The 26591-nt window shown below is 38.9% G+C and overlaps 1 protein-coding gene across 5 annotated transcripts in view; it reads left to right on the top strand.

Moving 5' to 3' along the window:
• tmem63c (transmembrane protein 63C) overlaps positions 1 to 22567 on the top strand; it is a 33607-nt gene extending 11040 nt beyond the window's left edge. For 4 of the 5 annotated variants that reach the window (XM_008400208.2, XM_008400210.2, XM_017302608.1 and 1 more), the window contains 22 exons: positions 1294 to 1519; positions 5896 to 5975; positions 6732 to 6819; positions 8452 to 8489; positions 9611 to 9753; positions 10933 to 10984; positions 11085 to 11193; positions 14794 to 14867; positions 14977 to 15057; positions 15129 to 15249; positions 15387 to 15520; positions 15633 to 15755; positions 17450 to 17603; positions 17684 to 17790; positions 18373 to 18459; positions 18584 to 18649; positions 19324 to 19486; positions 19581 to 19686; positions 20576 to 20743; positions 20830 to 20942; positions 21030 to 21104; positions 21568 to 21798. In XM_008400208.2, coding sequence (XP_008398430.1) covers positions 1310 to 1519; positions 5896 to 5975; positions 6732 to 6819; positions 8452 to 8489; positions 9611 to 9753; positions 10933 to 10984; positions 11085 to 11193; positions 14794 to 14867; positions 14977 to 15057; positions 15129 to 15249; positions 15387 to 15520; positions 15633 to 15755; positions 17450 to 17603; positions 17684 to 17790; positions 18373 to 18459; positions 18584 to 18649; positions 19324 to 19486; positions 19581 to 19686; positions 20576 to 20743; positions 20830 to 20942; positions 21030 to 21104; positions 21568 to 21798 — 2523 coding nt within the window. In that variant the 5' untranslated portion in view covers positions 1294 to 1309. Of the gene's footprint in view, positions 1 to 1293; positions 1520 to 5895; positions 5976 to 6731; positions 6820 to 8451; positions 8490 to 9610; positions 9754 to 10932; positions 10985 to 11084; positions 11194 to 14793; positions 14868 to 14976; positions 15058 to 15128; positions 15250 to 15386; positions 15521 to 15632; positions 15756 to 17449; positions 17604 to 17683; positions 17791 to 18372; positions 18460 to 18583; positions 18650 to 19323; positions 19487 to 19580; positions 19687 to 20575; positions 20744 to 20829; positions 20943 to 21029; positions 21105 to 21567 lie in introns of all 5 variants that reach the window. The other variant, XM_008400207.2, reaches the window with a different exon arrangement.
• The last annotated feature ends 4024 nt before the right edge of the window (positions 22568 to 26591 follow it).

Genomic DNA, 26591 nt, shown 5'->3' with positions numbered 1-26591 from the left:
GAAGGTACACAAGCCGGGCAGCTGAGGGTCGGTAATGTATTGATCGAAAGTGAGATTAGCATGTGCTGCTGGAGGACAGATGGTTCAGACCTCAGCTCTGTGGTCACAGCACTGACCAATGGATGCTCTGCAGGCTCTGACAACAATCTGTTAATACACTGAATATGTTTTCAGGCTTTCATACCCGACATAAAGAACAAATGAGGACATGGTGTTTCTAGATTTTTCACAATGGCTGATTCACTTTTAAGGAATCACTGATCTTAGATTTGGGACTTTTACTGCGATCTCTTTTGATAGACCAGCACATTTTTTGATAAGTTTTTGACAAATGGGAATCTGCAAAATTGTGAAGGAGTCATTAGAATTACAGCTGGAAGTTTATTAGGGTGTGTCACACATCTTTTTCTTTTTTTTTTGTACACTAGAAGCTCAATCAGACTGGGTGGAGAAGCACTGTGAACTTGGACTTTATTTATGTCTGGACTTTGACTTGGCCATTTTTGGATCTTGGAAGTAAACCATTCCATTGTAGCTCTGGCTGTTTGTTGAAGTCAATGTACATTATAAGTTCAGACCTCCTGCTTCCTCATTTTTGCTTGTCCCCTACCCTGCTTTGAACATCTAAATACCTTCATCTCTAACCTGTCTGATGTATCGCATATATTCAGATGAAACTAGACTGAGGTCCCTTGTTTTAATGTTACAAAATGTGGAAAAACGGATTCTAACACCTGCTCAGGGTTAATAATATTCTGTCTTCTACTTTTAAATAACACCTTCTGTCTGTAACATTGTAAATGCTGTATTTTTAGTAAGTGGTGCTTATTGGAGCATCTAAGTTTTACAATAGCCATCGCTGTATAAGTCAGTATTTTATGTACTTGAAGCAGCTCTTGTTCAATTTGTTAAATAAAATGCCCAGCACAGCTCAGTTGCTGCTAACGGACCATGACGCTTAATGCTCTGGTACTAACTCCACTTACGTAAAGTGCCACTTGCTAATTAAAAAAATCATTCACACTTTCGCCACTTGTTACTAAACATCCCCTTTCGCTGTGACTAATCTATTGCATAAAAATGTCTATTGTACAGTTTTGTGAATATATGTTTTGTGAATGATGGCTTTTAAAAACATTTTTAGTAAAGAATCTATGCTTTATTTTGTTATGAAAGATTCTCCTGAAATATAAATGCATATTCATAAATGTCCTCTTGTCATTTCCTCACCTATGTTAACACAAAAAGAAGAATATGCATTTATGTGTACCTTTTGTCTGTCTCCTCTGTCAGATATGATCCAGTCCTGATGGAGTCATCAGAGCTGTTGGAGACCAGAGCGCCCCCTGTGGCGCTGCGGCACGTCGAGCTGGATGTCTTGGGATTCCTGCAGCCATCGGGGGAAGAAAACAGCACGGCAGAGCAATGCTTCCGCTCTCACTCTCGCAACAGCGTCCTCCAGGGCCTGCCATTTGGTGGGGTGCCCACGGTCCTCTTCATAAATGCGGTGCTTTGGATGGTACAGACTCTCACACACTCTCACCAAGAAGTCTGTTCACTCATCTGTCCAATAGCAGCTTGTCCTGGTTTTCTGAAAACTTGTGCTTTATAACTAGTGGAAAACAGTAATTTAATTCTACAGATTACCTATTATGCTTCCGTAATAATGAGCATATTTCAAATGAGCATTTGAAATATGCTCATTACATTTTTTAAACCAAATCATTGTTGGATAATGAGATTTTGGTCTGCTCAGTTCTGCCTGTTTTGAGCGTCTTTCAGAATGAGCTGTTTTAGGGCCTTTTGTCACTTTTCATCTAAATCAACTGCTGCTGACCACACACCCACTTCATCTCACGTGAAAATGGCTGCACAATTATACAACTGCTTATTTCCGAAAAGCAGAAGTAGAGCCTCCTGCACAACCAACGAGAATGCATCAAGTGGTATCTGAATAGTTAGTCAACAAAAAAACACTTGTCTTTTCCAGCAGCCATTGTACAGCGTGTACAGCGGCTAAACTAGCTGACCAAATGTGTTGGAGCTCTGCTTGGGTTGCTAGGTAACGGAGCAGTGTCTGTCGAATGTGACGTAACAGTTGAGAGGTTTTTGAAATTACTCCTTTTCCAGACATCAAAAAAATATTAACTTATTGTCAAGAAACACAAGGGGATTTTTAGGTATTTGTGTTGTTTTTAGAAGCCCATGAGACCCAAATGCAAGTGCAAAAAAATCTACATTTTCATAACAGATCTCCTTTGATATATGCAGTGGTGATAAAAATGGACAGGCTGATAATGCGACCAACAACTTCACATGTATATGGTTTGAATGCATCATTTATTTTCTACCTAGTGTCAAAATTATACTTTTAGGGTCACATATTAGTACATTCCTACTACTATAACCAATCAGGTTACAGAGAGACACCTTGCCTTTTGAAGAAATCAAAATGCTTCTTGCATGAAGCTGGTTGGATATTTGACCAGTTACTCTATCAGAAATGGTGGAGCATTTTCAAATTGGATGGTCTCCTGGTACGGCTCACACTTTTAAGCAAAATCCATAGACTTTTAGTAGGATCAAAGTTTGGGCATTTTCAGAAGTGGCTAAGTTTTAACCTTCCAGCTGTTGTCTTGGGGTAGTTACTGAATTTGGAAGTATTTTTTGGTCTTAATTATATTACTGTACATGGAACTTGGTCATCATCTTACTGTCACTGCCTTACTCAATAGTTGATGCATCTTAACCCCTTCAAACATTTTTTTATGTCAATTTGACAAAATAACCCAATCTTTGTCTATTCTTTCCATAAAACATTGTTCTTGATATTCTGTGCAGATATAAATTTTACTTGTTGGGCCTATCTTAACTCTGCTCAAAATTTATGGACTACCAACAAACAGTGTGCAGTCTCTTTGTTGTTTACTTCATCCAAAGTGTTTTAGCCTGTATGTATAATTGTGAAGCTCTATCTCGATCTGATATAGGTCATGTATTCTTATGTTTCCTGCCTGTAGGTTTCTATTTGATGGACTTTGGGATTTTTGTCTGAAAGGTGCTGGATAAATAAAATTGACCTACTCACGTTACTTAATAATGTTGAAATATTTATATGGGTAAGTAAAAATTGCCATCAGGTTCTGATCATAGAGGCACCTGTATTCCTAGCAAATTAGTTGGAGATCAGAAGCTACAGAGCTGGTTATGGTGGAGTTGGCGTTAAACTGAGTTGAACAACATGAGGTTCCATCACAGCAGTGACCAATTCAGCTTGCTGGCAGACTTGGGAGACAGATTTGAGTTTCTTGCCTTTTCGAGGACATGTCGATTGACTCAAAGTTAACAGAAATCAATTTTAAATTTTTAAAAACACGTTTTGAAATGGGATCAATCTCTTTAAAAGTCTTCCAGTAATTTTGCCTTTGTCTACCGCTGCACCTTAGACAGGTTTGACTGATAGCAGTGTTTCTAAATAAGTCTGAAGCTGCCATCACCTTGTTTAGGTATCACGAGCAGATCGATGCAAGCTGACAAGTAGAGTGTGATGGATGAGCATAGTTTTGTTTTTGAGAAAATGATTTAGACTTTCTAAGAGAGATCATGTGTCATTCCTCTGAGAGCTTCAGTGCCGCCGTAAATCCTCGTCTTCCTCCCTTCTGTTTCTCTCCTCTGTCATTACGATGCTGCTGCCACCACTCTCTGTGACCTTTAGCAACTTGGACGAAAGCATGTCTGCATCGGCTGCAATGAGGCTCCACTCAACACTTTTGTAATGTAATAGGAAATGCAATATTTGTTGTTTTCTAACGGTCCCTTGCAGTTTTAATATTGTGCATATAGTCAGTATAATTTGTCTCTAGTTTCAAATGCATAAATAAGATTTATGCCCCAGGGTAATGGTGCTTTGAAAAGTATTCACACCCCCAGAACTTCAACATTTGGTCATGTTACAATTAAAACGTCAATATATATTTTATGTGACTGCAAAAAAGTAAAGTGGAAGCAAAGAGTGATGAGGTTTTCAACATTTCTTACAAATGACTCTGAAAAGTGTGGCATGTGTTTGTATTCAGCCCCTTTCACTCTGGTACCCCTAAATCAAATCAGGGCCATTTCCAACTAATTAATAAATGGAATTTGTCTATGTGTAACGTATATTTAGACTGTTTAGATAACATGGTGGAAAAAAACAGCGTCAAGGAACACAAGTCGAAGGTAAAGCTTGGGAGGAGCTGCAGAGATTCACAGCTTAGGTGGAAGAATCTGTTGACAGGGGAGCTGTAAGATTTACACTCCACAAATGTGACCAAAATGGAACAAGAACAAATGTTCTGTTAAAAAAAAAGTGTAAAAGGGTCTTGTACTAGAATGGCCCAGTCAAAGTCCAGTTGAGGATTGTGGCAAAACTAATATTCATGTCCAGACTCAACTATTTTGCAAAGGCAAATGGGCTTCATATTTTTATTTGACTCTCTAGATATCCAAAACTGCAAAAGATTAATTGTAATTCTATGAAAAAAGGTTTTTCTACAAAGTATTTATTCAGAGGAACTGAATGCAAGTGCATGCCTCACACTTTAGAAATGTGTTAAAGAATTCTGTAACCATGCACCCGCTAGCCTTCCACCTTACAAATATGCCCTACTTTTTTGTTGGAATTTTGCATAAAATCCCTCAAAATACACTTTAATGTGACACCATGTGAGAAAGTTTACGTTTACAACAAAAGAGTTTCTAATTTTAACCCAGCTGCACTCAATTTGATCTGAGATTTTGGTCCCCATAATCATGTCCATAAACAGAAATGCAAATACATCACATTCTTGTCACACATGTCAAGTTAAATATACTTTTGAGAATCCAGTTTGTGCATTATTTACAAACACGGGTGTGCTGTTTCTGTTGCAGCCTTCCAGATAATAATAGACTTCAACTTGCAGCTGTCAGCCGGCTCATTTCCAACGTCAGGCCTCATCAGTCTTGATCTCCGCTCTTGATCAGCAGCCTCCATCTTTTAATTGGCTCATCTTATGACTGCTGGGTTGTCAAGCCAACAGAGAGGGTTCGAACGCTGTCTCCTAATGATGGGCATGAGTCAAAGCGTGTTTCCCTCCAGGTGACAGGAGGACGCCTCCGCATTAATCCCATCATCACACTGAATAAAATGTGCGGGAGTTATAGAGGAGAGCCACACTTCGAAACAGGGAAGTGTTTAATGACGAGGGAGGAGAAAATACTAGGATAAACGGTAGCCCATCATTCATCCAGGGGCCTCTGCTGTGTTTTCATTGCTTAAAGATTGAATCATTCAACATTTATGGGCGCTTTCCTCCATTAACACAGCTGTCTAAATTGGCTCAGAACAGGAGATGATTTAATGCTGCCATTAAAATCAAAAGCTCATCAGCACTTTTACTCAATTTGCATTCATCATCGTTCATCCATGACCTTTCAGTTATGTCCGTGGACACCACTTAACTCCACTTTCCAACTGTACTGAGTGAATAGGTTTTTTTTTGTTGTTGTTTTTTAAACCTGCTTGAGACAAACTGCTTGACATCCATTTGAGGTTATTCAGGTTTATTTTTTGCAGCTGACCACTCTGATCTGACATAGCTGCATGGCATGTGTTCATGCGTTCACGCTGACCCGGTTCTGATAGTTTCCAAGACAACCACACACGAGAAAGTACAGGGGAAAAAAGGAGGATGGCTCCTTGTTGCTGCAACAAAATGTTTGAATTTTCTGAATGCAAGACGGAGATTTTGGAGGCAGCTCCTTGATCAAACATTAAGGAGACACTTGAGCCGGAGCTTATAAGAACAAAGTGTTTGACTGAGGATATCTTATTTCCCAGAAGCTCTGAAATCATTTCCGTTTTTTGTGTTGCAGTTGTTATTGCTCATCTTTTCTTGTCTGAGGAAGGCTGCCTGGGACTACGGTCGTTTGGCTCTGGTTATGGAGAATGACAGGTAAATCCCTCATTCGCCACCCTAATCAGAAAAATCTTATACTCTACAGCCTCCGAGGCTCATCCAAATGTTCAAGATGGGAGAAATTATGCTCAGTGGAACAGCTCCCTCTGCTGGTGGACAAAGATGGCACATGCTTTACTACTGAATAACCTAATTTTAGAATAAGTTGCTTTGGAGTTTTCCAATTATGGGTGTACTGAAGTAATATCTTTTAACTGTATATTCATCTTTTGTGTTTCTTCACTGTAAATGGAAATTAAATGCATTATTATGTTTTATTTCTCCTTTTTTAATTGGTAATATTAAACATGCCCAGGATTATTTTTACTAGAATGAGCAGATCGACATATGCACAGGTTTCCCACTGTTGAGTCAGTATTTGGAGGATGATTTAAAGTTGTTAAATGAGTCTGTTCTGTGGGTTTTCTTGCTCACTCAGCACCCTACATTGTGGGCTTGATTAATCCTGCCTGTCCGTTGGACGCTTCACAGCTCGAGCAGCCAGGCAGCATCTGTGCATTTTCCCAAACGGCCCTCCCTTTATGTAATTGAATTATGCTGCCTAATTTGACATTCAGCTGAATAGTCAGTGGTGAAGCCTAAGGATTGATATCCACTTACTTTGTCACATGCTTGTTTTTGAGGTCCTCCTGACTCCAAAGCCCCTGGCACCTAATATTTGTTTATTTGGGGCAATGATGGACCATAAGTGACAGTTAAAAATGTTATTTTGTTCCTTCTTGTCCCCCTTAGTCTTACATCCCTGTTTTATGGCGAACCGAGTGAAAAAGAAAAATCTCCCTCAGAGTCCAGCCCCTCCGACTCTGAGACAAAGGACATGGTGAGTTTTGGAGCCATTGACCATGATGAAGCTAAAACCAAATGACCCATTTTATTTGAGAAAACATAACTTCAGAAGTTACTTAATTTATTAAAGATTATTGGAAAGCTAACATGAGAGGCCATAATTACCATCTAAATTGTTATTGCTGGATGGCTAAATGAAGGCTTTATTTTGTTTGTTTTACACTTTTCTTCGTTTCATTAATAACGGGAACAATATAAAACAATATAAACAGATTTAGTTCAGCAGCACAACAAAAAGTGTGCGTGTGCATGTTGAAAGTGTTGCTATTTAAATTTTTTTTATGGCAAAAACCCTAAACTTAAATGTTTTTATGTAGATTTTATGAGAGACGCCAACAATAAGAAGTGCATCATTTTGAAGCAATAAGAACATTAATGTTTTCCAAAGTGTGTTGCTTGTTAAAATCAGAAAAACTCCATGATCACACATTCCAGTGTAGAGATGCGGGTGACATTTTTAACCTAACCCGGCTTTAAACTTCTCCACAACTTTCTTCCTGTTCTGTCTGTTCCTTGATCTTTATGATTCTTTTTGTTCACTAATGAACAAAAAGAACTGGTTTAATCTGGATTTAAAAAGCATTTAACAGGAAGAATCTCCAGCAGAACCAGAACCTGGCTCAGTGTGAGCAGCCACCTGCTACAACGAACTGGGAAGTCAAGAAAAAAAACTGTTATTTATTTATTTTTTTTTATTAAATATAAGTTCTAGAGATTTCAAGTTGCTCAAATAATCTTCTAATTGCGTTTTACCCAGCATGCATAGTGTTTGAAAACATGAAACCACAATTCTGGACAGTTTCCATCTTTGAATCATTGCACATTTGATCATCTATTTAGTGTTTTAAATTTTGAATTGTACAAAATGCAGGTTAAAAAAAATATATGTTCTCACTTTTCCATGAACTTGTGTTAGTTGGCAGAAGGTCATGGACACCATCCAATGACAAATTGAACCCTATCAGACCATCACGAGGGCAAAAGTATAGCAGCAAGTTGATGCTTATAAGGTAGTAAAGGCCTGTTTTCCTACTGCACCATTATCTTTGAGTCAGTAAAACTATAATTAGGGTAAACAAAAGTGATAGAATGAGGGGGAGACTGGTGGAGTCCAGCCATCATCACCCTGCACAATATTTTTAAGAAATACTATCATTACCAATACTAAAGATACTGCACAGACAACCAGTCTCACACAGGTTTATTTACAGTAAACCAATGTGTCACTGTTAATTTGCTGAATCTATTTTCAAGCCTGAAAACTGCTGCATGCTGAGTTTTTCATAATGAGGCCCGGTTTGCCCAAGATGGCGCGGCCCCAACTGTTTGGATCGTGACTCAGCCGAACTGTCTATGACTCCCCGTGACACCTGTGTGACAGACTGAAGTCACTCCCTGCCTGTTTATAACACTGTAAGTCGAAGAATCAGACAGGAGTCAGAGGCCTGTGCCCACACAGAGCCGAGGCGGCAGTAAACTGATTACAGCGCCAGCCTAGACCCATTAAATCTCCGTGTCACCCTGCAGACCTCATGCAGTCCCCGCATGTTGCCACATGTAGCGTGTTTTTTTTATCATCTGTTTTGTTATTCTCTTCTCATTCCAGGGCTTCTGCTCATGGCTTTCATCTCTTTACCATATGAAGTAAGTCAACGCACTGAAGTTTGCTGTGAAATATTTTTTCATCCCCCTCTAATCTCAGCTGGTGTCACCATCCAACGTAAAGTCTAGGTTGCAGCTCTTTTAGCAGCTCAGTAACCCTGGCTGGGTTTATGTGGCTTTCTGCTGGATGTTTGCATTAACTCAAGGCTGACTGCACATGGCTGTTTTAGCCTGTAAAATGGTTCTTTTAATGGTATCCATGGTTTCCATAGTATTGTGGTGGCGTTTGGGTGCTGCTGTTTTTAGCTCGCATGTCAGCGGCTCACCCAGGGATCTCCAGGGAAAAGCAAACCCACCCTGAAAGTTCACAATGTGTGGGCTGCATTCAAACCAGAACACACTGCTTACCTCATCTTCCTGAACTTCCTGCCCAGGAATCTCCATCTTTTAGCTTTAACATTACAACCAATGTTTCACTCATAAGCTGCAGATTTCATGTTTGTCGAGCACTAAATTTAGATTCAACTGTTGTTGTTTTTGTCCGGAGGTCAGAGATAGTCAAATAAAAAGCACTTGCAGGCCCTTTTTTCTTGTTAAACGTAAAACATTGTGTGACATTTATTGTATCTGCTCAAATAATAAGACTACAACATCCAAGATTTTATTGAAGCAAACAAAATAGCTGGATATTTTTAAATGCAAACCATAAAACAGGTTGTTTCTTGATTATTTTTATTTTTTTGTTTTTAATGCAGGTTGATTGTTTTCTGAGTTGTTGGATGTTTGTGGTCTTATAATAATACCGAATTACGACAAATGCAAATATCTGGACGATGACTAAGAAACGTTTGTATTTTATTTGTCTGTGAAATGTGTCAATCTTAAAGAAATAAAACAAATATTCTTCACCTGTGCTTACAGGTCATGTTTGCCTATCAGACCAAAACCTTAGATTGAGCTGAAAAGCAAATCTCACTTGTCAAACCTGGACTGCAAACGAATTATGTTTTTTTTTGTTTGTTTGTTTTTATCCTTAAGTCATGAATTTGGCCATGTGAGAACTTCATATTTGTTAACTCAGAAACGGTTTCAAGAACTTACTTTCAGTTCTGAAGAGTGTATATTTTGGATAGGAGTTTCATCCATATATTTTGTGTGTGCAGGGATGAGGAGATCCGCAGCAAATGCGGCATCGACGCAGTCACATACCTGTCCTTCCAGCGCCACATAATACTGCTCATGACGGTGGTTTCCCTGCTCTCCTTGGCTGTAATCCTGCCGGTCAACTTCTCCGGGAACCTCCAGGGTACAATGCTTTTAGGCAATTATGCAAGGAACGCTGTACATCACCCTAAACCCACCATTCCCACCATAAAACATTGACCTAGCAGCAGTGGGAAATTCTTCAACAGCTGGTCAGAATTAATGGGAAGGTGGATCAAGTTAAATGCAGGGTAACCCTAGAGAAAAACCTGAAAGAGGATGGAAAAAAAGACTTGAAACAAAGGGTGGAGAGGTTACTTTTTAACTGCAAAAGTACTCTAAACGTATAGCTAGAGCAGCAATGGGCAGATTCTGATTGATTCTAATACATGAGTATATTCATGTATTAGAATGACCTAGTCGAAGTTCAAACCTAAATTCAACTTTCTTTGGCAAAATTGTTGCTGAAAGCTTCTCTCAAACTTGACTAATGTTATCATTTTATTAGCATAAATTTCAGTTTCTACATGTAACTTACCCCTAAGACATAATTGCAGTGACATGGCTGACTCAGAAGATTGAATGAAAATGCAGGTCACACTTCTCAGATTTGTATTTGTAAAAATTTGATAACCATGTATCTACTTCTTTCCTCTTCAGAATTGGGAGGCTATTTTGTGTCTTATCACATAAAATCCCAGTAAAATACATGTAAGCTTGTGGTTGTAACAGGACAAAATGTGTAAAAGTTAAAGTGAGGATTAAAACTTAAAATAAAGATCCTCCTCTATATATAATAGAAGGTTGTTGACATACTGGTGAGAAGGCAACCAAGGCCAGAATAGAAACGGCTTCATTTCCTACTGGTCCACACAGGCAGGTGTTAGGAGCAGGCTGAAGCGTATAACCAGCTGCTAAATGGCAACAGAAATCCTTTCTGGCAGCTGTGTGTTTATTTTGTAGGATGCACAACAGGATGAAGGCAGGGACCTTTTTATGGGTTCTGTGGGGAACTGAGCTGGTTTCTCCTAGCTGTCATCTTATGGACTGATGCGTCACCCTCTGTTAAATAAACCTAATGCAGGCTGCCATAGCAATGGCAAACAAAGGCTGGCCCAAATTAAACCAGACATGGCTGACATGTGAGGACATTGTGTAAAATTCATATAACTGAACATGAGTTTGCTTTAATTGCGCCTCGCCCTCCAGACAAGAGTGCTGGGATTTTCCTTTTAAGCTATGACAAAATTGAAATGTATGTCATGTGGCATTATGTCTACAGGAGACGGTCCCGAAGATTTTGGAAGAACAACACTTGCTAATGTTAGCGCAAAGTAAGTGCGAGACAACATGGATGACATCACAACTCATGAAACAAACCAGAGGTATTGAAAAGTGTGTCTGTAACTGTTGTGTTATTTGTGTGCTTCAAAGGGACAGCTTTCTTTGGCTGCACAGCGTCTTTGCTCTGGTGTACTTTATCATCACTCTGCTGTCCATGGCTCACCACTCTGCCAGGCTGGAACACGGAGAGGATGAAAAGGTCTGTCAGCATCACATCAATCCCTACAAGAAAAACACTTTCCTTCTGTGCATTCATTTGTATTTTGCACCTAATTAAATGGAAAACATAGCCTTAGATTGTTTTCAATGTAATCTGAGATGTTAACTTATGTTATGTACCTTCATAAAACATTTAGTTTTATATTGTTTTAAAATTAGCCTAACGTAGTTATTATGTATATTTCTCAGGATATATTTGGAATAAAATTTACACTCAAAATAGAGATTACAGGAACAATCGATGTCAAGAAAAAACAAAATCAAGAATTAGTTATTTTTTTTTACTTCAAATTTTCTTTTCTCACTCTCCCCTTCATTCACTAATTCAGTGGTGCCCAAAGTCGATCCTCGAGGGCCGGCACCCTGCATGTTTTAGTTCTCTCCCTGGTGGTAGTAACAACCTTTTCAGCTTGTCAATGTTCTTCTAATGAGCCATCATTTGATCCAGCTGCGATAAACCAGGGAGGGAACTAAAACATGCAGGATGCCGGCCCTCCAGGACTGACTTTGGGCACCACTGCACTAATAAGTGGTCCATCTTGCCCTTTATCGAATGATGGCATGCAAACAGCTGTTGGTGTCATCACAAAAAGGCGGTCACTGCTTCTTACAGGGTGAAATTTTCTGTCTGAAGTTTGCATGTTGCAGGTAGAGACATCTAGTTGTACATGTGTTATTGTGCATCTGTTTGCAGCCATTTTCATGTGCGAGTGTAGACATTGACTTGGCGGTCATGACCAGCATCTGATTTGGATATAAAGTGACAAGAGGGCCCAAAACAGCCCATTGTGAAATGAGATCAAAATCAGCGGAACTGTTCCGACTAAAATCTCATTATCGAGGAATGATTTTGTCCAAACCTGTTCAATAAAGCAGGATGGGTCACCTTTAAGCTGCGAGAAAACTGCAGAGGGGGTCAGATCCAGCTCCAACATGAGCCTGCTTCATAGATTTCTAAACCCTTTCAGGGTTTGATTTTACCAAGCACCTCCTGTTTGTTTTTTTTTTTTGTTTTTTTATGTTGCTCCATGGTGGGGAGATCTTGTTGGTGACCAGGAAGGAGTGTGTATTGTGCTTGTCTACTCTTTTTAAGAAGATGTTTCTATCTTCTCCTTTTGATAGGAAAGTTGCATTTCTGTTCGTGCTGAGATGATTGCTCCTTTTTTGTTCAGAGGCAGCCTTTGTTTGGTTTAGTGGTTTCACTTATGTTCTATGAATATTGTTGAAACTGATTTTACTCTAGTTTGAGGAGTAAGGGTGTTGACCTGTTTCTCACTTCAAGAAGCTCAAGTCATTTATTTTTATTACTAAACTACATTCCTTGCTACATTCCTTCTGCCTTTTTATTCATCCCAAAACATTGCTTATTGTTACATTCCCTCATCTGCTGGACAGCATCTGAAGAAGTTACAAGTGGGGGCTCGTCCGGGATCTTTTGAATGAAAAGTGTTGTGGTGGGATGAGTAATCCAGTTTGCTTTGTGTCCTTTTTTGTTTTCTGAGGTAAGGTGGTTGTTGGTGTGGTAGGATACAGGGGGCTCACTGGATCCAACAGTCCTATGTTCAGATTGGTCCGTGTGGTCTCCTTTCTTTTTTTTAATTTTGGCTGACTCATCACAATGCACGTTGGTTATTGTGGCTCTGTAAAACCATTGTTTTCTGGTTCAAGTAAACAAAGCATCCTTTGACCTAAATGAGTTTGTGGCAAGCTGGATGAATGCAGGAAAACGGATTTGAGCATGAACTATTGTTGCTGAACATTTGTTGTCACAAGGTGGTCTTTATTTACCCTGATATTGAGGAAAGATCTTGGATTCATGCAGAGGATGGAGATCCCTCTGTGCCTGCCTCGGGGAGGGCAGATGAACCTGTGGTTGAGAGTAAAACTCCAGCCTGGAGTGTGAAAGAGGAGGGTTAACCGGTCACTCTGTCACGTTACGATCCGTTCTCTGTGGAGTCATCATTGGGTTCTCGGTTAAAGCTAAGATTAGACCGATTTCACTTGGAGACAGAAGAAAAAGAACGGGAATTCCAGTTCTGAAGAAAGTTGGAGTTCAAGCAGCTTGAAGCTAAAACAACTATAAAACTTTGTGAACCAGAAGTAATAAAATCTTCAGTTCCTCTTCCTTAAATGAAGGTTTGGCAACCTTAGAGGGAATGTTTGACGTCGGTAAACACGTCTCGTTAGTTCCAGTGTTCCGTGAGATAGAAGTTGAAAGTTATTTTGGAGTTTTTGAATGAATTGGAATGGCATTAAACTAGCCACAGGATGTGAAGGCTGTACTTCAATCTAAACAGGGGGTGTCGCATTCATTTTCATTTCCACATCTGGATCATGAATGTCCTTAAATGCTTTCTGCCAGTTGTGTGGATAAAACTACTTGGCAAACTGTTAAAATATTTTTGGCTTTCTCTGCTATTCAATGAGTGCATCTTAAACTTAAATAATTTCAATATTTTCACATCCATGTGATTAGTATGCAAATAAAAACTTATTTGATTTTATGCAAAATAACATTTAATATTTAAGCACATACATGCTGTCTTGAAGTTCTATGTATGTGACCGGATTTGGCCCGCGGGCCTTGAGTTTGACACATGATCTAAACTAACAGGCTCAATAAACTTGTGCTGTATTATTTGCTAAGGATAGTTTGTCATACAGCAAAATGAAAGTTGCCATTTTGAGAGCGTATGAGTTGGTGCCAGAGGCTTTCAGGAAGCGTTTTCACCAGTTTTTCCACCGATGGTTGAAATGTCAAGTGAAAGATGTTGATTCTCTCCAGCAGTTGATGTTCAGATAGATTGATCAAATAGTGGTTTTATCTAAACGAGCAAAAAGTAACCACTTTAAAAGAAGCGGTGATTTTTGCAGATGGGTTTTCCTTGACTCATTAAATCATCAAGAGTAGCTGTGATTTCATCCAGATAAAGCTAGAAGTGATGGTTTCTAATGGCTCTGTTTTTTTCTGTTTTCCCTTTGACAAAGTCTGAGAATAAATGTTTTTTCTGTCTAAAACCTGATGATCTCGCAGCTGACTGTGATGCATATAAATGCAACCAGCTAAGATCCTGCTGTGAAGCATGAAGCGGAATCTGACCAGCTCACCATCACATACTCCGCCTTGATCTCTACACAGTATCAGAGAGTGCTTGAGGAAAACTCAAGATCATCTCTAAACAATAAAACCAGCATGAAGCAGAACAGGACCATGCACAATGACAATGACCCAAAATCCACCCACAACTTAAACAGTCTTGAGTTGGTAGCTGAGAGGGGCAACTTTTCCTCAGAAACAATTATTTTCAAAGACCTTAATATTACATGTCATAAACTAAACAGTTGATGAAGCAAGGTCATAAAAATGTTTGAATTTCAATTAGAAAAGAATATATAAGTTTATGAATGCTATTTGGCAGTACAGCTCTATTTGTATAGTTTTCTTTAAATCTAAAAATGTACACTCTTAGAAGATTTTATGTATGGCAGGAGGATTTTAATTCTCTGTACCAAACATAATATTTATGGTACATTTACGCCAAAACACCTAAACTGGGTGTTTTTGTGTTTTATGTTGCAGGGTTCCAGGACGCTGATGATCACCTCCATTCCCAGAGAGATCTCAGACCCAGGACTCATCACCAAGCACTTCCAGTACTCATTTTTCTTCTCTAGTTTCTTGTTAGGTCAACTTAAATCCTTTATTATGTTTATCAGTTAGCTCTCCAGGAGGAATAATCAATTTTAAACCTTCACCCACCAGCGAGGCCTACCCCAGCTGCACAGTCACCGACATCCGCTTCTGCTTTGATGTTCACAAACTGATGAAGCTGGACTTAGAAAGGTACGGTCAACTGTCCTCGACTCAGATGGCATCACTTGAAAGTGGAGTAACACATTCTGTGTGTCCTGCAGGCGCAAAGCAATGAAAGGCAGGCTGTATTTTGCAACAAAGGCCCAAAAAGATGGGAAGGTCATGATCACGACACATCCTTGTGCTCAGATATTATGTTGCGACATATGTGGTTTTGAAAAGGTAGGTTGGGTGAACATTAACTGTACAGTCACTATTGCGTATGAAGAGTTTTACCACTGGATGGCACTGCAATGCAAAAGTAGCACTGCTAAACGTGGTAAAAAGCTTTCTGAAGTTTGCAGTATTATTTTCTGCAGGTGGATGCAGAACAGTACTACAGCGAATTGGAGGAGAAGTGCACAGATGAGTTTAATGCGGAGAAGCAGCGGATCACCATGAAGAGGCTGGGCATCGCCTTTGTGACTCTCAGAGATGAGAGGATGACGGCTGTGTGAGTAATCAGCAGTACGACCCAGAGCTCCTCTCATCACCGGGGAGAGATTGCGATGTTCAGGCTCTCCTTACCGTTGCTGTAAAGCATGAAGTCTTGAATTGTTTTCCAGCATTGTGAAGGACTACAGTCGTGTGCGTTGCCGCAGCAGACCCCAGCAGTCAAGCATCACCACTGTGGTGCAGTCGCAGAGATGGGGCGTCAGCTACGCACCTGCTCCAAGTGACATCATCTGGTCTGTATCAGAAATGCAAAACAGTTTTTCTCAAAGCCTCAAGCTGCAACCACAAAACTCCTTGTATTCTATGGAGATTTTATGTGACGGCCCAACAAAACTTTTCCTTGAAGTTTTTATTTAAAAACTTCAATCAGAGGAAGTTTTTTTTATAAAAACCTTGAAGAGTTTTTGTATATAAAAAAAACAACCTTCCACTGGTTGGTATAGTCCACCTGTGTGTGTAAATCAATGTTATTATAAATACAGCTCTTTAGAAAAGAGCTCAGATGTGTTTTAGTGAAGACGCGGCTCACGAGAATAAAGGAACACCACAGACAAATCACAGAGAAAGCTGTGTAGAAAATTAAAGCAGAGTTGGGTTATAAAGCTAAATCTGAAGCTTTAAACATCTGTTAGAGAACGCTGTTCAACCCATTATCTGAAAGTTGCAACCTTACCACATGGATATCCTCCATTTACTGCTCAATTTAGCCATTTTAGATGAAGTAACCAAGAATGCTTCAGTGATCCACAACTCGGGTGGGATAATCTCCTGACAACTCTATAAAACTGACTTTGAATTTAAAAGCCACAGTAGAAAGAAAGCTATAAGAAATCCCACTTACACTCTGTAGACTCCATGCAAAAAACTAAGTCAGTACCTCAACCAACATCTTTTACTATTACCATCATAAAAGATGTTGGTGGCACCATGATAATGTGGTTTAATAGATTTCTTCAGCAAACCTAGGCCACTTGGTCAGGATGATTCAGTAGATAGATGGAGCTAAATGTAGGGCAATCCTGTAAGAAAACCTGTTGGAGGCTGCAAGAGACTTGAGAGTGGAGGTTGGAGGCTCACTTTCCACAAAGACAACTTGAAACGTTGAAATTCAATCCAACTGAGTCGTATTTTCCAAAAACTGCAGTCTTTACATAGTTGATACATTCCCACTTTTTTTAATTTGAAAAATGTATATCATATTACTTCCATTTTTCTATTTTGCACAAATTCGTGCCATTTTATGACAGAGGTCACTTTGTGTGGCTTTGTCACTGTTGCTCTTACAAAGCCAAAAAGAAAATGATTTTGATTACAAACAAAAAAAATGTAATTTTAGGAGTTTTTCTGTAAATTCTTATGCATAATCTGCTTTTAATATCAAACTATGCTACCTATCTTTCTTAATCTCCTATGCGATGCGTCCTCCTCAACATCCTCTGACTGACCCAGTATAAACCATATAAACCCTTCACGACATAAACTCAGTCGCAGCACAGCAGATGTAGTAATCCAACCTGCATGTCTTCTCACTGTGGGAAGAAAGTGGAGCACTCAAAGGAAAACCACAACAACACAGTTCTTAAGTCTAACACCTAATTTTCAGTGTCTCTCTCACGCAATTTGGAGACATTACCCCATAATCAGGCCTGACATTTTTGGCATATTTGGGACTCTGGGAAAGGAAAGTGAATCATCTGAAATGCGATCATCTCCGCTGCCAGTCTTTGGATTTGGAAAAATGTCTTTTTTGATGCACAGTTGTGAAGATGATCTAAGGAGGTGGTAAATATAATGTCTGTGAATGTGACGGGACCAGTGCTGAGCTGTGTTTCCAAAACATCTTTGAAGTTATGCTGGTTATTTAGGAACGGAGTCACCATTTCTGCTCTTTCTCTCAAAAAAACGCTCTACATCTTTACATCTCCAGGGAAAACCTGGCTGTCTGCGGCTCTCGCTGGTGGCTGCGATGCGTCCTCCTCAACATCCTCCTCTTCCTGCTGCTCTTCTTCTTCACCACTCCTGCCATCATTGTGAACACCATGGACAAGTTCAACGTCACGCGGCCCGTGGAAAGTTTGAGGGTCCGTGTTTTAAAGTACTTAAGAGCTTTATTTCAGACTTCTTGGATCATGTTGAATAACCACACTTGTCTCCTTCACAGAGCCCGATCATCACCCAGTTCTTTCCGACCTTCCTGCTCTGGGTGTTCTCTGTACTCCTGCCGTTCATCGTCTATTACTCTGCCTTCTTCGAGTCCCACTGGACCAGGTACTTGCCTTGCTCTCAACTTTCTTTTTCTCCTTTTCTAAATTGGACATTCTGCTCCTTGTCTTCTTCCAATAGGCCCTTCATCTGTATCTACTTGTCCTTTCAACTCCCTTCATTCATTATTTATCTTTCTTTTACCCTCTTGGTTTTTTTCCATCTCTGTCCCTCCTTTTCACTGTCACTTTGCCTGCACTGTTATTCTGGGCAGGTTGTCATAGAGATCTTCATGAGGGAGCAATGAGATTCACTGTAGTCGCCATGCGCCATTTTTTTATTTTTTTTTTCATTTATTTTTCCGTGCACGGGGACTCGCTGAAAGAAGAGCAGAACAACCGCGTGTCTGGAGAAAACCTTCATGCTGCACCTATGAGCACCATTTCTTTACATAACCGCCCACACAAACGTTTGTGTGCAGGCGTGACATGTGAAGGAGCGAATGCAAATCAACTCTTTACTGGAGGGAAAAAAATGCAGAATGAATCTAACAGAATTATAACATATAGATTGAGCTGAATGTACGTTTCTAAATATATATATACATTTTTTTTTTTTGACTCACTGTACTCTGGTGTGATGTCTCAGGTCGGTTGAGAACCAAGTGACGATGCACAAGTGTTTTTTGCTGCTGGTCTTCATGGTGATCATTCTCCCCTCACTTGGTCTGTCCAGGTAAAATTGGAACAAAAGGCACAAATTTATCTTATAGTTATTAATATTCTTGAAAGTAATCTTTTCACTATTATCAGATGTTTCCATGTCTGCTAGATATCCTGATTTTATGCATTTGTTGCAGTCTTGACCTCTTCTTCACTTGGCTGTTTGACATCAACTTTATGGATGAGAAGGAGATCAAATTCCAGTAAGGTTCCTTTTTTAAATTCAAATTTAAAGAATAAACTGAAGTGCCTTCAAAAAGCATCAACAGTCACTGAATTTTTTTACATTTTGTCACATTGTATCCATAAACCTGAGAGTACATTCATGGGATTTTGTCTGACTGACTGGCACAAGGCAGTGAATAATTGTGAAATGGTGGGTAAAGATTCTCGGTTTTCAATGTTATGAACTACATTCATAATCAGTTCCCTGAGTTGATACTTTGTAGAGTCATCGTTACCTTTAAGTGTTTTGGGGTATGACTATGTCAGCTTTACACATTTAAAGTTGACGGTTCTTTAAAAAAAAAAAAGTCCCAAATCAGTTTGAGCTATCAGTGCGATTGAATGGACAGCATCTCTGAACATCAATTTTTAATCCCAGCCATAAATGCTTAATTTAATTTAGCTCTGAACTTTGACTTGACCGTTTTAAAACATGAATGAGCATATTCATATCTGAATCATCCCAGTGCAGTTCTGGTTGTATGGTTAAGGTTGACAGCATGCTAGAAGGTGAAGAGACCCTGGAAATATTTAGACTCCTACCTATTTTATTATTACACACTCCCTTGTTGGTTTATCACATAAAAACCCAGTAAAACCAGTGTGATGTGAGGCTTTGTCTTAAAACAGCATTTATCTTTTTTTTTAATAGGTGTGTGTTTCTTCCTGACAACGGTGCATTCTTTGTAAATTACGTCATCACATCGAGTCTTATCGGAACGTCGATGGAGTTGCTTCGAATCCCGGCGCTGACAGTGTACGCACTGCGCCTCTGCTTTGCCAAATCCCAGGCCGAGCGGATACACCTGAAGAGGGTTAGCAGAAGTATTCCTTTAAGTTTTAGTGTGAACTTTTAATTGTAAAGATATCAAATAAAACCTACAGAGTTCAACTTTTTTATATCTGCAGAGTCAAGCGTACGAGTTCCAGTTCGGCCTGGAGTATGCCTGGACCATGTGTATCTTTGCTGTCAGCATGACCTACAGCATCACGTGTCCCATCATTACGCCCTTTGGTGAGTGACATGCAATTACCCTCTTGTATCATCATCTAACCTTCTTTTCTCAGCAGTTTCAGTTCCTCCGTCCTCCCTCTTAGTGTGTATATGCAGGCCTCCCCCAACACACACTGTGTGAATATGCTGCTGTAGTCCCAGACACTCAGACACAGTGAGCTGCAAGCCAGACACCCACTACACTCCTGCGTCAGCCCAGAACTCACCAAGCCTCTATTTACTTCTGCTGTCCGCTCCAGCTACTTTTTTAGACTAAACTTTGCTGTTACAGAAGTTTACATGCCGTTTTTAAAAAACTGTTAAATGCACAGACCGAGCGGTTGTGCAGAAATATTGGTTTTCCAGGAACCAGACATTTTTGGCTACCTTTTGCGCTGGTCTTGGCTTTCTAGATGTCTTTCTAAACTCATCTGGAAAATTCAATTGTTTGATGAGCCATTTGACACAGAAATGTGGACAAATCTAGAGTTAGAAAGGTTCCCAAACTAACTGAATAAGTTTTCTTCACAGAAACATTTAAGTTGCAGTGTATGGTACTTTGTTGAAGTGTTTATAGCCCTTGTTGGGTTTTTTTTTTTCATCTAAAAATGTACTGATTTTACTGTATTTTGTTGGGATGTTGAACATATAATGTAACAAATTGTTCAAACTAATTTACGTCCTTATTTAAGCAACATTCAAGTTCAATGTGCATGCTTCTTTCTTCATGCAGGCCTCTTTTTTATTTTGTCAAAATTTGCTCATATGAATTAATGTGAATCTTGTAAAATTTTAGTTAGTTGTTCATTTCGTAATTCTCCTTTTTCAACAAGACGGAAGCACCACATCCACTTTGTTTTTTTGCAAAACGAGATAACCTGGTGTAATTCCACTTCACTTGTCCCTCCAGGTCTGCTCTACGTCATTTTGAAGCACATGGTCGATCGATACAACATCTACTACGCTTACGTTCCCACCAAGCTCAACCAGAAGATCCACAGAGCGGCGACCAGCCAGGTCATCGTGGCTCCAATCCTCGGCATGTTCTGGCTGCTCTTCTTCTCCGTTCTCAGATTAGGTGCTTTCTTTTTTAAGTTTAACCTTCTCTGTCAAATAATTAATGTACATTGAAGTAATTCCTGTTTTTGTTCTGGACTGTCACAGGTCCAATACATCCCATCACCTTGTTCACATTAGCATCCCTCATCTGCTGTATTGCCTGCTGTCTTTTCCGTATATGGCTTCGGAAAACTCCAGACAAGTCAACAAGCTACCAGGTCTGCCTTGTTTTAGTGACAGCTATGAACTTCTGCATAAGAAGTATTTTGAGCCCTTTATTTATATATCTATTTTTTTTTTTTCAGATGTCTGATCAGCCAGCTGCTGAGACGTTCCCTGATGCAGACCGAAGCACAGTGACGTCAACCACCACCTCCAGTGTAGAGCACTTCATTTGTTTTTAATGTTACATGACATGTGATGTTTTAAAATAATTATTACAGCAACAGATGTTAGACATTAGATGTCAACACCCTGCAAAAATTAGTCATGGTCCATAAACATTTTCACAATTTACTACAACAAGCATCAGTGTGTTTTATGGCACTAGTGGCACTAATATGGCACAGTTGTAAAGTTTAAACTTTTTTTTTTAACAGCTGAAAGTCTAAGTGTGTATATTTGACCCTTGGTGCTTAAAATTTGTAAAACCACCTTTTACTACAACTACATCTGCCATTCCGCTTTGCAAAATTGACTATATGAGACATTTTCAACTTTAGCCATGTGTTAATTTTGTGTGCTGAAAATGTAGATGCACTGCAAATGAAATGAAGGCCAAGATCAACCTTTGAATCACCAATTAATTTGTGCACATATTCATAATCTTTTTTTCTCCCTCAGCTGTTTGTTGCATCCGTGTTGCTGGAACCGGAGCTGGCTTTAACTCCGATGCCTTCTCCGGCTCACCACGGCTACGGCGCCATGGCCAGCTCCCAGAGTTCAGGTCACGGACCGGTGGCGGGAGCAGAGGCCGAAGAGGAACACGCCCAAAGTCATGAGACTGAGCTCAGAGACCCTGCAGAGCTCTACTGCTCCAGCCCACTCATGGAGAGCCCCACAGGCTACCAGTGACTGCAGCTCCCACTTAAACTAATTCCCATGTGTCCTGTAGTGGTGGAGCGCAGATTACTCAACGCTGCATCTTCACCACTGACCTCGGACTCTAATTTAACCGCGTCAGACACTGAGACGAGATAGATATTATGTGAGGGTATAAAGAATCTAAAACAAAAGCAGAACTATTTAAAACGGAGCATTCAAAAAGAAAGCAGCTAGCCAAAACTTTGTCCGAACCTGCTTTGTACACACGTTAAGATCAAGCTAATGTACAAATAACTTTAAAAAAAAATTAATAAATAAATGATTCCGTCTCTTACGGTTTCATTTGCATGTTAAGAAGGTTGAAAGAAGCAGGCTTGGAGATGATATCAGACAGACACGCTCCATGCTGTGCAACTGGAACACGAGTGGAGTTGAAAGTTCCCACCGCAGTGGGTGGTGTGAGCAGGCTTGCCCCGGCAGACTGACAGAGCGGTCCGGCCATGGGTGATATGTGCTTCCTCTGTGAGGCTGAGTGTGAGGGCAGCGAGTTGTGAAGCCATCTGCCGTGAGAGCGCAGACAGACGGAGGGCAGAGTGGCGCTCTCAGATGGACTGTAGTATATGTACAGTCTCGCCGTAGAGGCAGAAACAGCCTAAGGCTTATTGTAATTTATCTCAACATGAGGTTGCTATTTTTGCTACTGTATTTTTGGTGCTGTTCATGTAAAAGCTTCATCCTGAAAGGTGGTGGGTACCTGGCTTTCCCTTCTTAATTAAAAAAAAAACTTCTTCTGCTTAAACTGTGTACTTACTCTAGTAGTTTTTTATGCTTTCACGTTCTCGCAGAGAGTTTGGGGAGAGTTTGTTTATTTATATATTTTTGCTTATTTTGTGACCTCCCAATAAATTTGAATATCATGAAAAAAATTATTTGGTAAAACTTTGCTTACCATAAAACCGACATCAGACTGTCATAAACATGACAAAGCACCTGTCATGAACAAAAATGACTCTTTGTAAATGTTTACATAAATAAACAATGACACTTTTAATGCAAAGCTCCATTAAAATTTGCATTAAAAGTCATTTAAAAGTGTCAGCTTTGCATTAAAAGTGTCATTATTTACTGAATGACGCTTCATGACAACAGTCATAAACATTTATGAAGAGTCGTTCATGTTGACGGGTGTTGTATCATGTTTGACAGTCTTGTCGGTCTTATGCACACCTTTTCCAGTAAAGTGTTATTAATATTTCAGTAACACTAGTATATCGATACATTATCCAAAACTTTTTACGTTTCAAGGGTTTAGATCTAATTTGATGAATAAAATTTAATATTTAAGACATCTTTGTGTAGTGACTCATAAAGTACAAACTTTATGAGCTGCAGATTTCAATCAATGTCCAGGTTTCTGCTTGCGACAGTTTATCCTACCACAACACTTTCCACTGATATCATTTTGTTTTTCACCCTATGTGAATTTGTGCGTATAGAACGAATGAGTTTCACTTTTTGGTACCAATAACTTAAAGCTAAAATTTTCAATGTTCTAATTTAAAGGGATGCACCTGGCATTTAAAGGGATAAATACAAATTGCATTTGGGTGAGCTTAATCCAAATGTTAATATATTTTTGCTTGTTTTTGTTGCCCCTTGCATTGCTTTAATTCATTATGAGTGAGTAAGGTGGTTTGGCATATTTTACGCAGCCTTGTACGATTGACAATCAAGAAAACTAGACCAACTCTTATCCACAAAAGAGCCGTTGTTCTGCACAAGACTATTTCCTGGAGGCAAAATGAGCAAACGTACAGTAACTTCTGCATTCATTGTCACCCCAGGTAAAGCCTTTTACTGAAGTCAAACGCTGAGAAATTAAAAAAAAAAAACTTATTCTGGTGAAAAAATATATACATTAAGGTTTTTTTTCTTCATTTGTTTGTAAATAAAATCAGTAGTACCCCAACTTATCTCTCCTAAGAATCCATCCAAATTAAATGAAACTGAAACATTTTGTTATTCAGAGGATTTTTTATTCTACCAACATACACATCAAGAATTATGTCCAAAACATGTTTGCAAGGCATTCCAGGAAAAATAATCAATTCTGTCTACCATCACAAGCATAAATTTGTGGAGCTTTGAGTGCAGGTGGTGAAATATTACCAATACCAATTATAAATAAATTACATTTTTTCTAAAACTTCTGAGATCATACTACTGCATGCTTTATTTTGTTTGAGGTTGTTTTCCACCTTTTTAACCTGGGGCGACAGTAAATGTGGATGGTGCTGAATTTCACAGAAACATTTAAAAACAAAATCAATCTGTTCTGCTCCTAACTGCTTTATGCTGTATGAATATGCTCATGCAAAAACTGCTAAACTCAATAATTTCCATGAGAATTTATTCATGTGAAATGTCTGAATTCTACCCATTTCTACAAATTGTGTTTACACATGCCAGATGCAAAGGTTTTCAGAAGAAATGGATTTCACCACCTCTGAAGCTCTCAGATCAGTTTGTTTGTGTAAACCTGTTTCTTCAATACTCCTGTGGTACAACTTACTTTGTGTCATGCTCCAAATACAAGCAGTAAAATTTCAACCCATCCATGTCCTATGGTTTCATTTGCACAGGCTTTCTGGCAAACATCTACATTTTATTGCAGATTCCTGCAGTAAAATGCAGATTGGGATAGTTGGCACAGTCTTAATCCCATTTCAATAAGTGACTACTTATTGAAATGTTTTCATGGTGTCTTCTTGATTTTATTTATCTTTACAGATAAATACTTGTTTATTTTTATCTTAGAGATCCTAACATCTTAAGTCAAAGTCTTTTTCAGATGAAGTACCCTCAAAGTATTTATACTTAAGTACGGTTTTCATGTTTTGTTACATTACACCCATAAAAGTCAACATCTTTCAGTAAGACTTGGATAGAGCAACTCAAGGTTGTGCATAGCTCTGGTTTTCAAACCTTTATGGGAGTTAAAAACTTTAAAACTCTGTCAAGCTTTTGTATCAGTGCCTAATATTATGTCAAATAACTTTTTGGCGCAGCAGCAAGTCTTGGGATTTCTCTACCAACCCAGTCAGATGGGATGGAGAGCGTCTGTGGACATCCACTTTCCAAGTCTTGCCATGGGATGTAAACTACTCCTTTCTAGCCGTTGCTGTATATTTTACTTTACTTTCATTTTACATTTTGTTTGTGAAAAATGTCAAGATTTTTGTGCTGATCTATCACATAAAATCCCACTTTGTCAAAAAATTTGACTATAAAGTGATGTAATGTAAAAACCAAAAGGTCTAGCAAAATGTTGGAAACTTCCTACATATTTGATTGATTTAGCAGAACTATTGTTTATCAATTTAGCTCTTGTTGCCGAGTAATTTAGTTCAAAATTCATTTTGCCATCTGCTCAGTTTGCATGACAACATAAGACAATTTTGGATGAAAACTACAGTAAAACGATAACGTATTATTACCATAAAATAAAATCTATTCTAGTTTATGAGTAGTCTACTTATGGCTACTTATGGAATCAGTGCTGAGAGTGATGAAGCTGAAGCTGTCTGGAGAAAACATCAAAAGGCACATCTTTAAAATTTTTGTCTCCAAAGTTTTGTGGGTTTTCATGTAAAAGCCAGTTTCACCGATCATTAAACTTCCTCTCCATCGGCAAAAACTAAATCATATAAATCAGGATATTCTTAGCTCTTGTGCTGACTATTTTAATGCTTAACTAGCTTCATTCTTAAATGCCAGCTTATGTGAGCTATACTCTTCAAGGTTTATTAGTTTTCCAGACAATCCTGCTCTGTTTTAGCATTACATATGTCAAGAGTACATTATCTAAAATTTGTGTAAGCCAGCATTAAAAGATCTCTGCCAGGTTGATGGATTGATAGTGCTGTATCTAAAATAAAAAATGATTTACTTCAATTAATTTATGATATGGTTCCATGGATTCCTGCTACTGACCTTTAGTGTGGTTTGTGGGTAAAGGGCGAGGCAGCCATGTGGTAAATAAAAGTGTATAGGGTAAATGGTTATTTTGCGGCGCAATACTCTTTTAAAAAGTGTTTAAAAGACTCATCTGACATTTGGAGAAAATCTCAACTCACTGCAGAGACTTAAATGACCAGCAGCTAAGCATTAAATAACTTTAACATCGAAGAGCTGGAAAAACCTGACCATGTCTGCAAGAAATAGGTTTAAATCATCAGATTGTATTTTACAATCTAACCTCATTTGGTTGTCTTAATTGGTTCTGAAACATGTTTAAAAATAACAGTCTGTGGTTCTAATGTAGTGCTAAGGAGAAAGTCTTCTTTAAAATGTTGCTTTATTGTTTTTTTGTGTGTGTTTTTTGCAGTGCTGGTGGTAGGAATTGTGCTACATAATACAGCTTGTACTTTCCTGGAACTAGAGGTCGCTTTCGCAGAACTCTCCAGGCACACTCAGAACATTGAAGAAATCTTATCAGGAACTGTAACTTACTGTACTTGGTCTTATTGGTTTCTTTGCCAGAACTTGTTAAAAATGATTCTGTATGATGTGGCGACAAATGAATCTTTACAGGAACTCATCACATAGTTGCTGAGACATTTATTTAACAGAGCACTTTCTAATACTTTCCAGAACATTCATAAAACATATGTGGTTGGTTCTGGTACCTTAACCCATCACAATTTTGACTAGTAATACAACATATTTAATGTATCAATGATTCTGAAAACTTTTATCAACTTATTAACTTTTATTAAGTATCATGTTTGTAGATTTTACAAGATGTTTAAAATCAGAATACA

Source organism: Poecilia reticulata, linkage group LG22 (assembly GCF_000633615.1).
Source record: "Poecilia reticulata strain Guanapo linkage group LG22, Guppy_female_1.0+MT, whole genome shotgun sequence".
Taxonomy (NCBI): Eukaryota; Metazoa; Chordata; class Actinopteri; order Cyprinodontiformes; family Poeciliidae; genus Poecilia; species Poecilia reticulata.
This window is presented reverse-complemented; position numbering and strand designations above follow the sequence as displayed.